This window comes from Schistocerca gregaria, chromosome 2 (genome assembly GCF_023897955.1).
Source record: "Schistocerca gregaria isolate iqSchGreg1 chromosome 2, iqSchGreg1.2, whole genome shotgun sequence".
NCBI classification, from domain to species: domain Eukaryota; kingdom Metazoa; phylum Arthropoda; class Insecta; order Orthoptera; family Acrididae; genus Schistocerca; species Schistocerca gregaria.
Window position 1 is genome coordinate 499,137,301 of NC_064921.1, and position 18,738 is coordinate 499,156,038.

The window sequence follows — 18,738 nt, forward strand, 5'->3', positions numbered from 1 at the left end:
TCTTTGGAACGTTTCACCTTGCTGGGTAAAACAACTGTTTAACGGAACAACTACCACCTCTTTCACGTAACAGTATTGTCAGAGTTGTGCAATTTTCATGTTAAAAAGTAGCATCCTTGTATAGATGTGAATAATTCAGGTATACTGTAATATAGTAATACTGTATAAGCTTTTCCCACATAATAGAAAGAATTATTAATTAAGAGTTAAAATTTGCATTCTGTTTTTGCTTTAAGCACTTTCCACTGTATACAAAAAATTAGCAAATAAATTTGTACTGAATACGTCAAGACTGAAAGGTGTGTACAGTTTGGCCAAATTTACAAATTATGCACATTCCCCTTTGCAAGTTTTACCGCATATTCGTTTGTCGGGAGGGGGGAGGGGAGGTGGCGGCGGCATTGTTAACATAGTTTGTCAGTTAAAATATTTCTATAATTTGGTTGTGCTATGAAGGTATTATTTTGTAATAAGAGACACCTGTGGAAATAAAGAAAATCAGTCCCTTATTAGCAGAAATAATGCAATCGTAAATAACAGTGAAGTTGAGGAGATATACAGTTTATGGCTTGCTGGATTCAAAAAAAGTGTTTTCCACAATATGTGTAGCCGAATATCTGTCCCACTGTAAGTATGTTTAATTATAGCTTCCTTCATGATCAGGTTCTGGGGCAGTTCCTTTGGGCACTCTTGTTCTAGGGTCTAGTCAGTTCTACATGCTTGCAACAAATACATGGTTGCTATGTTTGTTAAATCATGTAACTGTGATAGCATGTTCTTGGATGCAGTGCTGTTCTCGGAACTATTTTATGTTTTGAATTATGCAATGCAAATAGGTAAGTATTCACACTGGACCAGAACAACTCAACAAAATTTTGTTTTGCCTCTTCTGAGACTTTCTGTTGGAATATATTTTCTTGTATTGTCTGCATATTTGGAACAGTATAAATGAAGTCACTGTTAGTATCATGCATTAAACTGCCATTATTGTGCATGAAACTCATTGTGAGCATTGGCATTCTTTTGTTACTGTGCATAACTTTATGTGTGTTTGCCACCACAAGGCATATTCTACAGAAGATCAAAGGTATCGATTGTAATTACACAATTTTAAAATTTGCAGCTATTAATTGTGATGATGCAATTTTAAAATTTGCAGCTGAAAAACTTAAAAGAAAGAGATTCTAAGCTATGTGTTCAAGTTACCTGTGACAAAGAAGATCTCTGGTTATTCACACTAATTCATTAATTAACATGCATTTTGCTTGTTTGTTACCATTCATGAAAACTGTTTACAAAACACTTAAAATTATATTTTGGTTACTTTAGCACTTTTATCAAAAGACTGCTTTCCATTCCATTGATAAACCATTTCAATCTTTCATCAACCATGGATCCTGCTGTAGTGGGGTAGCTTGTGCGCCTCAGAGATATAAATCTCAATACTACAGATCTGTAGATGCAACCAGTTCTGAAGAGCGTATGTGGAGAGGCTGGACTAAAATAAGATACCTGATGAGTATAGCACCTTTTTAAAAACATCAGAAGCAATATTCTCTAGGACTGATTGGTCTGGCCTTGTAAGATTTGCCAACGTAGCCAGATTTTATTACTGCTGTGGCAGAGCAGAAGATGAATGGTTAGCTACAACACATGAACTAGTAAAGGCAGCAGATGAACAATAAGGCAGAGAGATTGGGCTCATTAGCAGTCCTTTTATAACAGTTGAGATATTAAATTTAGCAGATCAGAACAGAAAATATAAAGGCAGCTAAAAGGGGATATGAAATCTAAAATAGAGACTGCAAAGTACAAAATGGCAAAACACGAGTGAATAAAGGAGAAATTCAAAGCTGTAGAATCATGCATGACTATAGGAAAGATGTATGTCATGCATAGGAACATTAAATAAACCTCATGAGAAGTGAGAAGCAACTGTATGAACATCAAGCGCTCAGAAGAAACCACTACTAACCAAAAACAGATAGATTGAAAGGTGAAAGAAATATATATTAATAAATCTCTCAGCACTTCATCAAATTTTAACTAAAAACAAGGCACTTTGAGTAGACTGCATTCCCTAGAATCATTAACATCTTTCCACCTAGTTGCAAAATACAATCACAAACTATTTGCAGAAGGATTGAAAGACTGATAGAGAAAGTTTTGGGTGACTATCAGTTTGAATTCAGGATAAACAGAGGAACATGCAAAGTGATACTGACCCTGAAGTTTATCTTAGAAGATTGGTTGGAGAAAGAGAGACCCACATTTACAACATTTGTAGATTTAGAAATGATTTATGACAATGTTGACTGGGATACATTTTTTGAAATTCTGAAGGTGCTCAAAAGAAAGTTCAGGGAGGAAAAGGTTATCTACAAATTATATAGAAACAAGACACAAATTCTAGGGGTTGGAGGGCATGAAAGGTTGACAGTAAGTGAGAAGGGATTGAGATAGGGTTGCAGCCTACCTCAAAGTTATTCAACTAAATGTGGTAGAATAGTTTTTCTGTTTGAGAACCAAGGAACTGATAATGGCTAAAGTATAGAGGATATAAAATGCAGACTGGAGCAGCAAAACGTTTCTCTGGAAAAGAAAGGTATGTTAATGACAAACATAAATTTAAGTGTTAGGAAGTTTTTTCTAAAAGTCCTTGTATGGAATGTAGCCTTATACAGATGTGAAACATGGAGAATAGCCAGTGCTGACAGGAAGAGAATAGAAGATTTTGAGATGTGGTGCTACAGAAAAATGTTGAAAGTTAGACTGGTAGACAGGCTAACCAATGAACAGACACTGGCTGAATGAAACTGGGAAGAAATGAAATGTATGGCACAATATGACTATAAAAGAAGGGTTCTATTGACAGGACCCATCTTGACGCATCAAGGAACTGTCAATTTGGTAATGGAAGGAGGTGTGTGAGTTAAAGCAGTAGAAGTATGCTAAGGCTCAACTAGAGTAAGCTGGTTAAAATTGATCTGGGCTGTAGTAGTTATGTAGATATGAAGAAACTTGCACAAGACAGAATATTGTGTAAATCTGGACCAAAACTGTCTTCAGACTAAGAACCACAAAAACAACAAACGATTTCACATTTGAACTTAAATTACGGTCATACAGTAAACTATGAACTGTTAAGCATGCAACAGTATAATTCTGCATTTCAGAATGTGTGGAACAATTGAAAGGTTGGAAGAAGAGGCATACAAGTTTAATAAGATGTAGCTTGAGCCAACGAATTAAAATCAGCACAAAATTGTTTTCTTCAAGTCAGTAGTCAGTAAGAAAATCTGCAACAAATTTTTTGATATGGATGTCCAAATAAAAAAAAAATTGTATCTCCTCTTTGGTGCCATTTACCACCATGTCATTGTACAAGGACAAAGCAAAACAAAGCATTAGCTGAATTCCAGCAGGAAGTGGGTGCAGTTTCTTTGAGCTAACTGTACTATCATTTTCATTGGCCACAATAGGAAAAGGAGATAAAAATTTATACTACTTGTACAGTTAGATTATTATTAAATCAATTGATGAATGCACAAAAAATAGAAAATATACCTGTCCTGTGAATTATTCTCTTGCAAAATTATTGATGCACTTAAACCCTGAAAGAGAACTTTATCTTGAGACATGGCAGTGATATGCTATTTCACTGACCACAATTATTTCTGAAATAAAGCTTTATCAATCTCTTAAGTTCAGGAAAAGAATAATTAGTTATAGAACACACCCTAAATATATGTTCTGTGGAATCAGAAATTTATTGATGCCAACTGCATCTAAATCTGACATTTGGTTCAAGATTCATGTGAATTACATTGAGTAGGACATCAGGATTTGGGGAGGTGTGACCAGCAGCCATGTTCAACCACTGGCAACAGAGTTGGTGAGGTGTATCTGTGGGAGGCTCGAGTCCACTATGTGGGCAGAAGTGAGGTCCGAAGAGTGGTGAAGGCGAGACATTTCCAGTATTCCAGTAAGCTTAGCGTAGGTGTGCTTCCATCAAAACTAAAATGTAAGTTGCAGTTTTAGTGGGAAGAAATCCCTTAGCAACAGCAGGAAGGATTCATCTGTCACTCTAAAGGGTAGGAGAAAAAGCACTCTTTCGAAAAAAGATGTTCCAAAGCAGATAGAGCAATCACAGAATTGATACAAGAAGTGTTCCAAGTTATTTACAAACGAGTTACTGGTGTAGCTCAAAGTAATTAAATTATGAATATTAGGATAATGATACATGACATCATAGTCTCTGAAAAAGTTACAAATAGGGGTAGCATCACCTTGGTCTCGGCAGATCACAATGGGTGTTGACAGAGGGTATCCTTCAGTGACACAATAAGCGTTACTGTTAGTTTGACTTACATTTGTGAAGTATGATTATTTATGTTCACTTAGGAAGTGACTTTAATTGGTGTTTAAAAGTTAAAAAACTATCTGTGACAGTAACTATAGATTTAGATGTGATTAGATCCACTTATGCCACGCTATTATGTCGTCTCTCACAGTGTTATTGGTAAGTGTTGTGGTAGATAATTGTAGATGGCATTCTGGTTGCAATTGTGTATGTAAGTTGAATAGTAGTAGCAAATCTTGTTGGTTGAGATGCCAAGAAGGATCAGAACCAACCTTGTGTTTCACTTACAAAGTCACACGAGCCACCATAATTTATTTGTGAGCACCAGTTTGTCCAAGGTACATTGGGAAGATGATTGCTTTGAATTAGTGATGTCCATGAATTCTGGTGTGATGCACATTTAGCTCAGATTTGAAACTGTTGCTGATGTACACACCAACTTAACTGGAGAACACAGGGCCTCAACAAAATAGTTTGTTTTTACCAGACACATTGGGTGCTTCTTTGCTCATCAACCATCCTCTTCTCTGGCACATCTTTTAATCCAAGAATTTGTATGTGATAACAGTTGGAACAGAACATCAGAGTGAGTGCAGACCACATAAAAGAGGTGAGATTTAACAGCTTGCAGTGTTAGTTATTTGGACTGAGTTGCAGGAATCAACAAGTAGGTCTGCTGTAGCACTAGATCATGAGTGCTTGTTACTCCATCAGTTATGGCTGCACAGAGATCTTTTCCATATTGTTGAATTTTTTCCTTATTGTTTTTGCCTCTCTCTTAAGAACTGAAGCATACTTATTAATGGACCACATGAAATAGGTTACAATCTCTCTATACTTTTTCTTTGTTATGAGGTGAGATCCAGTTGAAAATAATGCGGTCAATTTTTTTCATTTATTCATATTTTAATTTTTCAAATTTAAAATGTTAATTTAAAGTAAGCTATAAAATGGTATAATATATCACAGAAATAACAAGAAAGTAATTTATATTTTAATGTTCAAATAGTTTCATGATGACTTACCAGGATCCATGTCCATCCAGTCCACATCAAGCCCATTGAATGCACTTTTCAGTTTACTGGTGATTAATCTGAGTGTAAACATCTGTTCATTCAGCAGACTGCTAGGGTGACTTACATCAACATTGACTTCTGGATTACTCTGTTGGTTGCTGATACCGTCACCTGTTATCTGAGGTTCATACCTGCAGAAAATGTGAAACACATTCAAAGAATGTCCATACAGTTAGAGTATTGAGAATTGAATAGTTGTATACAACAATTAAAATCTTCTTAGACTTGAAATAGAGTCACAATCAATTGAACAAGAGTGAATATCAGTGTTGGAGGGCGAATGCTACTGTTTGCATAGTAAAAGGAGTAGTTTAACATGTCACACAACTGGGATATTGCCAGGCCTTTATTCTAACTGTTGACATACAGTCTAGTACATGAAGGCATGAGAGACACATTATTAGAGAAATTTATCATGGTGAGATCATAGGTACCTAATGCATGGGGACACTTCAAGTTTGAGATTTTTTTAGATACTGTGATTTTCGCATACCACTAAGTCATGGGTGTCTTAATTTGAGGAAAATTGCAACCAGTATACACTGTAGTCAAAATAGTCATCTTGAGATATTCAGCAACTGTGTATATATTTTTATGATAATTATCATTTATTGTTCCATCTCAGTTGCACATTTCCTCAGATTTCAGCCTTTGCATCAGCAACCTGTATTGCCTACTCAGAACTTAGATTTGAAGATAATCCAAAGTGACTGAAATGTGAAATTGAACTGAGATGGAACAGTAAATAAGAATTATCTTAATTATGCAACCAGTATTGTTGAGCATCATGGGCAATAACCTTTTGTGCCAGTATGGCCACTGACTACTGCAAATGGCAATAACAGACAGGGGATTGTGAAGCATATCAACCATCTTATCAATACTGGCCAACAGCCAATGAGAAGGCATCCACACCAAACCGCTACATCATGGTAAGATATGAAAGTCAACACCTCATATCTGTCCTTCTGCTCAATGCACATCTCAGAACAGCGGTAAGACTAAGAAAAGAAACATAGCCATTCAAAGCCCAGAAAAGCATAATCTGGACTGATGGATCATTGCGTATATGGATATGTGCGATGGCAGGGAATGATACCATCAAAAGACAAGACAACTGCATTTCCTTGCCTACATGGTACCATTCAGGTATACAGTGGAGTTATTCTCATATAGGAGAACACTTACCCGAGATAAATTGGCACTTGTGAAATGTAAGACAATGCTTCTCATTGGCAAATGATACCAGAACACAATTTTTGGTCCTGTGAATACTTCTATTGGATGTAGCACAATCCTGTTGCTCCCAAAATGTTTCAGAATAATCTAAGGAATATCCTAAGGACACAAAGGTGACTGTGTAGACATAAAGTCATTTGGCCTAACACTAATAAGAGTAAAGCTGAGATGCCAACAGGCAAGACATGTGGGCCTTGCACCTAGCCCTTTCCAAACTCCAAGAAATGTTTCACAGTAGCTGAGTGGCTGTGAAAGGCTCCATAATAAATCATCATTTCTCCTGTTGCAAGAAAGGTAGCCAAGGAACAAAATGGACTCCGGTCTCTGCTAAAAATTTTACATCTCCCAATAGTTTCATACTCAGATCAGTTTTTGCAGTAGAGCTAACTTACATAGGTAACTGTCATTATACTTGATATAAAAATGAGATAAGTTATCATTTATTCTATCAACTTCAAGAAAGATCCACAGAAATCATATTTATATATCAGATCAACTGTTATTTTCAGGCAAATGTCGTTCCTTACGTTGCTATGTGAATGGACAACTTTTCTTGCCGAGTTACCTCTTAGTTACAAAATTTTTTATATTATTTTTCTGCCATTTAGCCTGTAGTTAATAGCACAACTTTTTTTTATGGTATCATATTTTGTGAAACATTTCTGAGAGGTATTTCCTTTTGCCAACAGATTCTGTCTTTAATTAACTGACCCCTTTATACTCTAGTTTCTCAAATGGTTTTAATATACTCACCAAGTGGTGGGAGGATAAAGCACATACACAGGTAAATGGATGAACAAGCTTCCAGCACCAGTGGCTCTTTCTTCCATACATACTGCTATGTAACATGTGTAGGTAACAAAGGAGCTTAAAGGTAGAAGATAGTGTAATAAACAACACAGAGATTACTGACAAAACATTGTGCAAGAGTTAATAAGAGCAGAGTGCTAAGGGTGTTATATGTTGCAGAGATGATAGTGAGGTAAAGATAAACAGGCAGAAAACAGGAGACATAGAAAACCAAAATAGAATGAAGAAAGAAATAGTTACAGATAAGAAATGTTGAGACTGAGGAAGTTAAACAAAATAGTTAATATAAATTAAGATCATTTGGGTGATGATAATCTAAAACATATTATACTGTCAGTTCGCACCAGTGGAATTCAGAGAAACTGGTGTCTGGGAGAAGAATTCAGAAAGCATGTGTAGTATCAAGGTACAGCTGTCATGTTGTTGAGCATGCTGTGCAACAGGATATTGTGTGTGGCCAGTACACACTCTTCACTTAAGGCCATTCATCCTAACTAGTAACTTGCTGGTATTTGTACCAATGAAGAAGGCCAAACAATGTTGACATTACAGCTGGTGCATAGCATGTGTTATTTCACATGTGGCTTTCCCTTTGATAGTACATATTTCACCAGTTATGGTAGAAGGGTGCATAAGGCAAGTCTTGCAATGGCGATGGTTACATGGGTGGAAGCCCTATAGTAGGAAAATTGTTGCAGGAGCAGCATAGGGTCTGACCAGGAGTTTGCAGAGATTGGGGAGGAGAGTAGGAAGGGGAGGGAGGGTGGGGGGGGGGGGGAGGTAGAGAGACAAAAAGCTGTTATAGGAGTGGTGGGCATTGTGTTGGATGGAATGGAACTCATTTTAGTGCATGATTTTAGGATTTCATAGCCCTGTCAAAGTAGCCAATTAATGCATTCAAGACCAGGATGATACTGAGTTATGAGAAGTATACACCCTTTTTTTTTTTTTTTTTTTTTGGGAGAGGGGGGGGGGGACCAACAGTACCAGGATTGGATGCGATGACTTGTAAAACCTGCTTTTGAGCTAGTTTGGTGGGGTAATTATGTCCAGTGAATGCTGATGTGAAAATGTGGTGCATTGCTGTATAGAATCTGAACAAGTATGTTTGCTTGAATGCCAAAGCTGTATGGGAGGGAATGTTTGACATGGAAAGGATGGGTAACTGTTAATATTTAAGTACTGTTAATATGTAAGTACTGTTGTCTTGTTAGTATGTTAGTATCTTTCATGTCAACTAAAGTGTGTTGCTGACTCTTGGTGAGGATGAGGTCAATGCCAAGGAAAGTGGCATGGGATTCAGAATAGGACCATGTGAAATTTAACTGGGAGATGTGTTTAGAAATTCCCAAAATTTTAACAGGTCAGCCTTACCATGAGTACATATGGGAAAGATGTCCTCAATGCATCTAAACCAGATCAAGAGTTGAAGACTTATGGATCCCATGAAAGTCCCCTCCAGGTGACCCATCAAAAGGTTGGCATAGGAAGGAGCCATCCTGGTTCCCATGGCCATGCCCCTGATCTGTTTGTATGTCTGCCCCTCGAAGGTAATGTAGTTCATGGGAAGTATAAAGGTGGTATAGGTGAGCAGGAAGCTCATCATAGGTTAGGATTCAGTTGGGTGCTGATTGAGTTAATGTTCAGTAGCAGACAGACTGTGTAAAGAGGGGATGTTGGTATACATAAAATTGGTGACAGTGGTGATTAGCAAGGTATGAAATGGGAGTGGGACAGGCAGAGACTTCAAATAATCTAGGAAATGGTTGTTGTCTTTAATATAGGAGGGGAGGTTTTGTGCTACAGGTTCCAAGTTTTGATGAGCTAAGGCAGATATACATTTCGTGGGTGCTTTGAAGCTAGAAACTACATGATAGCCTGGGTGATGAGGTCTGTGGATCCTAGGGTGCAGGTAAAAGGTGGGAGTGCATGGATTGGGTGGGGGTAAGAAGTTCTATAGACTGAGCTGTTAGTCCTTATGAGAGGCCCCGAGTTTCCCATCCATCAAGTTCAACAGTGGTAGATCCCTGTTCGCTGGGAGGATGATGATTGAGTCATCAGTTTTTATGGAACAAAGAGCTTGGAATTCTGAATAAGACATGTTAGGGTCAGGTTACAGGGACATGAGAAAGGGTTGTGAAATGATGCTGGGTGTTAGGAATTCTTGGAAGGGTGATCTTGAGGTAGTGGAGATGGATCAAGTTGAGACTGTGGGTGAAACTGTTCAAAACAGGGTTCAATATCAGATTTTCTGTTGGAAAGGTTTTGAGTTTGGGTGGCAAAGTGATATTTCTAGTTGACACTCAATGTGTAAAGGACTGTAGGTCCTTGACCAAAAGAGCATGATCAAATGCAGGTTTACAGTTCGAAGTGAGAAACTTCAATAATACAGTTAACTCAGGAGAGGAAAGTCCCTTAGATGAGACGTTGAAAACACAGTATTGTTGTGGCTAGTGATTGCGATAATAAGTTGTTATTGCTCTGGGAGGCACTGATGAATGATGGAGATCTTAAGAAGTTTGGCCAAACTCCACTTGAAGGAGAGGAGAGGTGGTTGATGATGTGGCTGTTTAGGGAGCTAGAGAGGGGCAGGGAGGGAAACACTGCTACCAATGTTGTTTATTAGGAGGTAGGATAGCTTTTTATGGTGAAGTCTGGCCAGTTGTTGCAATTTAAAGTTGGTGTGGTGAATGATAACCATCCAAGGAAACATGGGGGAAGATAACTGCAGTATTTTGTAGGAGGAGAGGAGTCTGATGAAGTGAAAACATTCTCCCAGTTACACTTAACATGGTTCTTTTTCAAATCCCATGCCACTTTCCTCAATGGTGACATCATCCTCATTGAGGGTCAGCCATGAACTTATGTCCACCTTAAACCTACAAACAAAACAACAGTACTTACATTTTAACAAATCCCATCCTTTCCATGTGAAATGTTTCCTTCTATACAGCCATGGCATTCAAGGCAAACATATTTATTCAGATGCAGACACTGTACAGCAATACACTACCACTCTCACCCCGGCCTTTACTGAACATAATGACTATCAGCTTAGCTCAAAAGAAGATTTCCTGAGTCACCACATCCAATACTAATACCATTGATTCCTCCAAAAACATGGTAGGATTACACCTCTTATCATTCAGTATTATCCTGGCCTTGAATGTATTAAACGGCTACTTTAACTTCGTAAAACATGCCCTAAAATGAGGTCCATTCTATTTGACTTTTGCTCACCACACCTAGAATAGCTTTTTGTCTCTCCCCTCCCCCCACCCCCTATCTCTGCAAACTCTTGGTTGGATCCTATGCTCTTTCTGCGCCCATTTCGGTACCCTAGGTGTGACCATCTCACTGGAAGACATGCCTTATGTACCCTCCTACCGCCACCTACACCAGCCCTGTAACTGGCAAAACATATATTACCAAAGGCAGAGCCACCTGTGAAATGACACATATCATGTACCACGTTTTATGTCAGCACTGTTATATGGCCTTCTACATTGGTGTGACTACCACCAAGTTCCCAGTTAAGACAAATGGATGTATATAGAGGGCATATATTGGAACACACAGTACCCTGTTGCATAGCATGCTCAACGACATTACAGTTGTGACCTTGATGACTGTTTCACCACACATGTTATTTGGATTCTTCCACCAGACTCTGGTTTCACATAAGTTTGCAGATGGGAACTGGCAATGTAACATGTTCTTGCTTCTCACAACCCACCTGGCCTTAATTTACATTAACTATTTCCTTTAGTTTTCTCAGTCTCGGCATTTATTCTCATTAACTATTCCTTTCTTTATTCACTTTCAGCTTTCTGTATCTCCTATTTTCTGACCTGTCTATTTTCCCCCACTCCCACCCCCCACTGTATCACAAATAATGCAATTTTCACTCTAACTCTTGCACAATGTTGTGTCAGTAATCTCCGTGTTGCTTATTACCCTATATTTCACTTTTGAGCTCAGGTTTTCAAATTTAATCCAGTGCAGTGCCCAACAGTCAGTCTTTTGTTCTCATCCTGTCTGGGAGTCTGTTGTAACTTGGGGTTTGGACAACTTTTCCATCATTCTCCTCATTTCAGAAGCCTCACCAGTTCTCTTCCTTGATCTGCTGTCCTTCCCTTTTAACCCTTCTGCCAGGAGGAGGAGCTGTTGATTACAAAAACTTGTGCATTTCTTTACCTTTGTGCGTGTTTTCTCCTGCTGCTTGGTGAGTACATTTTGTTATTTACCCAGTTACATGACAAACTGTATTCATGTACAGAAATACATATACGAAAAACAAAGATTCCAAGACTTACCAAGCGGGAAAGCGCCGGCAGACAGGCACATTAACAAAACACACAAACACACACACAGAATTACTAGCTTTGCCTTTAAATGTGTCTGCTTGTGTCTGTGTATGTGCGGATGGATATGTGTGTGTATGTGTGTGCGGGTGTGCACCTGTCCTTTTTTTCCCCTAAGGGAAGCCTTTCCGCTCCCGGGATTGGAATGACTCCTTACCCTCTCCCTTAAAACCCACATCCTTTCGTCTTTCCCTCTCCTTCCTGAAGAAGCAACCATCGGTTGCGAAAGCTAGTAATTCTGTGTGTGTGTTTGTGTGTTTTGTTAATGTGCCTGTCTGCCGGCACTTTCCCGCTTGGTAAGTCTTGGAATCTTTGTTTTTAATATATTTTTCCCATGTGGAAGTTTCTTTCTATTTTAGTTACATCATCATTAATTTGAAATACATATACGTATATATGTCTGACCAGGATCTCCTTCCGATCTCCTTCAACCAACGTTGGCACACGAACAGGAAAATTCATGAATATCAGAACTGTAGGGTTCATAATCTCCTAGCTCTGACAGGAGCAGAGATACAGACAAAAAATTGTTTTTCAGCTGTTCCTTTATAAGTGGCACTGCATAACAGTTGTGCTCTTTGGGGATAGCGTCACCATGCCTTATCAATGTCCTCTGCGGGGCAGCCTACATGTCAGAGGCAAGAAATTGTTTCAAAGTCCCAACATCATGTAGGCTATCCTGCACGACAGGCATTGTGTTGGACTAGTATTTGCCCACTCTATCAACCTGTTTTACACATGTGAATTGGCACAGCTGTGCACATGTGTGGATGAGCACAGCTTGGTGACAGTCGAGAGGGATAGAGGAGGTGATGGACAGCAGGAGGAGAGGGGGGGGGAGGAGGAGGAGGAGGAGGAGGAGGAGGAGGAGGAGGAGGAGGATGATGTGAGTGGAGTGTGTGGTAAAGGGGGAGGGGGTGGGGTAGGGGGGGAGAGGGAAATGTTGGCACATGAAGGATGAAGAGGGATAGTTGGCTTACGAAAAATGATGCGGGTATGACAGTACAGCTGGAAGAGCGAGACGGTGTGAGGTGGAAGACAAAGTATGTGAGGAGGCAAGTGGATAGAGGATAAGTTGGGAAGAGGCATGTAAAGGTGAAGTACATAAATAACCAGGTGAAGCCAGGGTATTCAGCTAGTATGTATAACTGTTTCCACATACAGGCTTTTCTGGTGGCGACAATCGTTTCCTGATCTTTGTGTACTATTTCCTCCATTTGAGTGTGAGTGTGTGTTGGATTCTAATACATTGTTATTAGATTATAACCTAAGTCAACTATTTACATTTATATTTGTTTGTACTGATGCTGCTCTGGACTAATGATCTACAAAATATTATGAAAGGAAAAATATGTACCTGGCTTTCATTGCTCCATTCCAACAGCTGTCTTCCTTGGCAGGACTAGCAGCTACAGCATCATTGTTGCATATTTGGTATGGTAAATGTGACCAGAACATTTTTGTATCTTGTACCTTTAAAAAGACATAAGTAATAAAAACCTCATGATAGAAAATGTTTTATTTTGCATGAAAAAATGAAGAGTCTCACTAGTACCATAAGCACACACACAATGTAAACTCCGGTAGTGAGGATAATCACATCAGTGACAACGTAACCTAAATTAATCTTCTTTCTGTCAGAATGTTAACTACCAAAATAAAATATGTTTGAAGCATTAGTAATAGGAGAACAAACATATTCATGTTATCTTTCTCTTACAATGTTATTTACCTCCACCAAAAGGAAAACAAATGGAGTTGAAAAACCTCCAAATAATCTTGTTATTGATAAACTAACCCAAAACAACATAATGAAACACAAAAAGCTTCACACACAGTTTCAACATTCTAGTATGAGCTTGCTTATTTTTCCTCTGTAACACATTTGTGCATCATTGATTAATAAATAAAACAGTTATTTGGGCTCTTTTCTTCCTAAAGAAAAGAAAAAGCTTACAATGATTAAAAGGCAACATGTAACATCTACAGAGAAAGCGCCAAAAATGGTTATATATCTGAACTCAAATGAGAGTGCTACACAAAAGTCAAACCGTATCAACTGTTAGATGTTAAAAAATTTACTTACAAAATCCCAAAATTAGTTTTTACTGAGGGGCCTAGGAATGTCTTCCTACATTGTATACTCAACTTTGAGGAAAGGCCCTCAAAATGTTTTCGAAGTCTGGGTGTAGTTTAGATACAAATAAACTGTACTTGCTCACAAGTATATCTGCATGCAATGACTTTAACTACTTGTGAGAGACAGGCTATCACAACTAAGGTTAGTATCATATGACCATTCCAAGGGATTAAAATAAATTCAGAGACAGAGAAAATTTGAAGCTGCGATAGGTGATTGCTCAGACCATACACAAGTCATCATGTAGGAATATACACTGAAGTGCCAAAAAAAAAAAAAAACTAGTACAGGCACGTGTATTCAAATTCGGAGATATGTAAACAGGCAGAACATGGCACTGCAGATGCCTATATGAGACGACAAGTGTCTGGTGCACTTGTTAGACTGGTTACTGCTGCTACAATGGCAGGTCATCAAGATTTAAGTGAGTCTGAATGGGGTGTTACAGTTGGCCATAGACCGATGGGACACAGCATCTCCAAGGTACCAATGAAGTGGGAATTTTCACAACAACCATTTCATGAGTGTGCCATGAATATCAGGAAACTAGTAAAAAACATCAAATCTCCAACACCACTGCAGCTGGAAAAATATCCTGCAAGTACAGGACCAACAATGACTGAAGAAAATGGTTGAATGTGGCAAAAGTGCAACCCCTTTGCAAATTTCTGCACATTTCAATGCTGGGCGATCAACAAATGTCAGTGTGCAAACCATTCAATGAGACATCATCAATATGGGCTTTTGGAGCCGAAGACCCACTCATGTACCCTTGATGACTACCCAACACAAAGCTTTATGCCTCGCTTGGGCCTGTCAACACCAACTCTGGACTGTTTAAGACTGGAATCATGTTGCCTGGTCAGACAAGTCTCATTTCAGATTGTATCTAACGGATGGACAACCTCGTAAATCCACAGATCCTGCATGTCAGCAGGAGACTGTTCAAGCTGGTGGAGGCTCTGTAATGATATGGCGCATGGGCAGTTGGTGTGATATGGGACCCCTTATACATCAACATACAACTGACAGGTGACATGTACGTAAGCATCCTATCCAATAACCTGCATCCATTCATGTCCATTATGCATTCCAGTGGACTTGTGTAAAACCAGCAGGACAATGTGACGTCCCACACATCCAGAATTCCTGCAGTGGCTCCAGGACCACTCTTCTGAGTTTAAACCTTTCATCTGACCACTGAACTTCCCAGACATGAACATAACGGAGCATATCTGGGATGCCTTGCAACATTCTATTCAGAAGAGATCTCCATTGTCTTGTAATCATACAGTTTTATGGACAGACCTGCAGGATTCATATTGTCAGTTCTCACTAGCACTACTTCAGACATTAGTCAAGTCCATGCCATGTTGTATTGCAGCACTTCTGCATACTTGGGGGCTGTACATGAAATCAGGCAGGTGTGCCAGTTTCTTTGTCTCTTCAGTGTACGATTGGTGGCACAAGAAGTATAATAGTTTCTAAGCTGGATTACTGTGTGTTTCTGTCCAGTTGTCCTTGTAATTAGTTTCTTTGCTGATGAAATTTTGCTTAGTTGCTGACCATTTTGCCCCTTGCCATCCTGGAAATTCCTCACTGTTCTTTTATTGAAACAAGTTTGTTATTTTAGTTGTGGACAGTTCACCCATTGAGTATCACAAATGAAGTTTTTCCTGTGCTGTTCTGTGGACTTTGTTTAGACATTTCACCACTATAAATTTCGTAGCTGACAAAATTACTGAAAATTGTATTTTATTCCTTAGGATTGTATGTCATTTCCCATAGTACAACATTTCTAAAGAACATTATCTGCTGATAATGCTAAGTCTGCTAACAGTTCTATAGTCACTACACACAACAACCAAAATGAAGCTTCATGCAACCCAACATCATGAAATGAATACTTTAGTTCTGTTTTTTCCATTTTTTAAATTTCAGAAATCATTTTTGTGCAACATGACAAAATTTATTCTAATAAGAAATACAATATTTGTGAATTACTCTCATACAATGTAATAAAGGGAAAAGTAATTGTAGAAAGGCCTATATGTTGCAGCATCAATCTAATTAAATTCTTTATTGCATTAATTCATGAAACTGCAACATTTTAAACATGCATGTTAAAAACATTTTATGAAATTCCTGGATTTAATGATTGATTAGTAATAAAATGTAGACATTCTAGGCTTTTGAATGAATGCACAAAGATTCAGGCAACTTGTTTTGCCACTACCCACCCTTGACTTGATATCTTTGATAAGTTTTGTCAATTTTGCACTACCACTTCCACCATCATCATCATTGTCATCTAGGTTATCACTGTCTGCACCCATGTTGAAAGTATCAAAACTAAGTTCAGAAGCATCACGCCTCCTTCGTCTTCCCAATAATGGTTTTCCACAACCACTGAATACCTAAAAGTGAAGATAACATTTTTTTAAAATGCAACATAATGAAGGAAAAAAATTACATTAAGGTGTAATCTTTCCAATGGCCATTAATAAGATGACATTAATATGATGACATTAAAATGATGACATTAAAATGAAACAGTCAGCTTCAGAAGATATTTTAATCAGAGGAAATACATTAATAAGTACTGATCACTTTTTAGAACACTAACTGCTTAAAGAACAAACAAAAAACTTTAAAAAATCCAATTATGAAATTACCCTTTGTGATATTTCATGCCCATTTTCCTGGAAATTCATGATAGCTTCTGAGATTTTTATGTCAATAGGCTCCACTACCATCTCAATGTTGAATGGTCCCAGCAGCCTCTCAGCTACTTTGTCCATAATATCTGTGAAGTGGTGGAAGTATGTTAGTAATTGAAGAGGATCCTGCTGAACACTAGGTTCAATTAAAAATAAAATTTAAGTGTTAAAACACAAGGCAGTATTTGCATGAAGCCAATCAAACACAATAACACAGATACAAGAGTTTTCTACGTCCTTTGACCACACTAATATTTATAAATACTGTTTACAGTGATATATCCTTAATATGAATGAATGAACTATTAAACAGATTACACCACTCAAAATGAATTTACAGGCTATATTATGGACATTAACTCTCAACTAAAAGTCACTAGACAAAAATGTATAGTCAAGAAAGCTGTTGTGAAAAGATATTAGCCTGTGCCGAACCAGCAGGTGGAAAATGCTATTAAAGTTGAAGTACATTATTTAATATGACAGACATTACTACTATTCACAAACTCTCTTCAATATTTCATTTATTTTCTGGCAGACTGACAATTATCTTTAGAGATGACCAGTTTTGACCAGCTCAAACAGTCATTCTTAGATCCAGCTCCTGCATACAACCATGCATTGTCACCCTGATACAGCAACTGGATCCTAAGATGTGGTTAACCAACGAACAGATTAATTTCCACGCACAAATTAATCACACAGAAGTATATGGTTTGCATGACATTCAGTGTGAACTAGACAAACAAGGAATAACTATATAATCAAAAGCAATTAATAAACACACTGTATCATGAACCCATGGAACTCTCTAACAATCTACACCACTGTACCATGGAATGTACACAGTGGGAGTCACTATACTGAGTCTTTACCCCTCCCCAGCATCCGTGATACTTCTTTTAAATTTGACATGTCATCCAGATTGTACGATCACAGCTTTTCTTGAAGCCCAGGGGCTTCTCTTTGGGGTTGGTGTGTTGTTCTAGTTGCGGGGTGGTAGCACCTGCTAATGTTTCCTTGTGGCAGCATCCAATGTTCATCGAGGCTCCTCTGCTGCTTGACATGCGGGAGGACCTTTAGTTGCTGCTTCTTGCTTCTTCATGTTTCTCAATGCCAGTTCCTTTTCTGTTGGCTGTGGATCTTGAAATACCGATCTGATATGGTCAAGCGCAACCATGATAGGTATGCCACAGATCTTCATCTTGAAATTATTGTCACCTCAACTAATTACTGGACCTTCATTTGGGGGTTGCAGCAGTCTCAGACTGTGTCATTGCATAATAGCACATGTGAACAAGTGGCTACATCTGCAAAGACAAATGTGTGGCGTCCAGTTTGTCCTGAGGCTGTACTTGACTGAAACTAATGTAGGTGGGGTCTCAACTTGATAGCGAAGTCTGATGCTGCAATGATTTCAACTCCCATATCTTGAATCAACTCTCCAGAAAGACACAATAATTGGCCATATACTAACTCTGCCATTGTGACTTGGAGGTTACACTTGAAAACTTTTTCTGATCCTTCTAAAACAATCTGTAGAGATTCTATCCACTTCTCTGCTGAGTGGCATCTAAGGGCCAATTACAATTGTCGGTGTATGTGTTCCACCATACCTTTCGCTGCAGGATGATAAGTGATAGTCCTTATTCACTTGGCATCTAACAATGTGGGAAGGGCTTTAAAGAGGTATGTCTCAAATTGACATCCTTGATCTGTCATTATTCTCAATGATATACTAAAATATGCAGACTATCCTCTGAAAAACGTTTTTGACAGTCTCCACGGTGATGTCTGCCATAGGTAATGCTTCTGGCCATCTCTAGTATCTGCTCACAATCTTAAGGCTGTAAGTGCAGCCTTAGGAAATTGATAGTGGGCCCACAATATCTACATGGATGGGTTCAAATTGCTTGTCAGGCAGTATAAATGTACCTAGTGGTGCCTTGACATGTTTTGTGATTATTCACAATTAATAAAACATTCTGGGCTATTATGCCATGTTCAAATGGATTTCACCTTAAAA

The 18,738-nt window shown here is 38.4% G+C and overlaps 1 protein-coding gene across 1 annotated transcript in view; it reads right to left on the reverse strand.

The window, feature by feature from the left end:
• The window catches only part of LOC126328233 (glypican-6), a 694,415-nt gene that overhangs the window by 7,291 nt on the left and 668,386 nt on the right, over window positions 1–18,738 (reverse strand). Inside the window, exons 6-9 of the mRNA XM_049996010.1 lie at window positions 16,668–16,798; window positions 16,233–16,409; window positions 13,210–13,325; window positions 5,389–5,570 (exon numbers count right to left, since the gene is read on the reverse strand). Coding sequence (XP_049851967.1) covers window positions 5,389–5,570; window positions 13,210–13,325; window positions 16,233–16,409; window positions 16,668–16,798 — 606 coding nt within the window. The remainder of the gene's footprint in view (window positions 1–5,388; window positions 5,571–13,209; window positions 13,326–16,232; window positions 16,410–16,667; window positions 16,799–18,738) is intronic.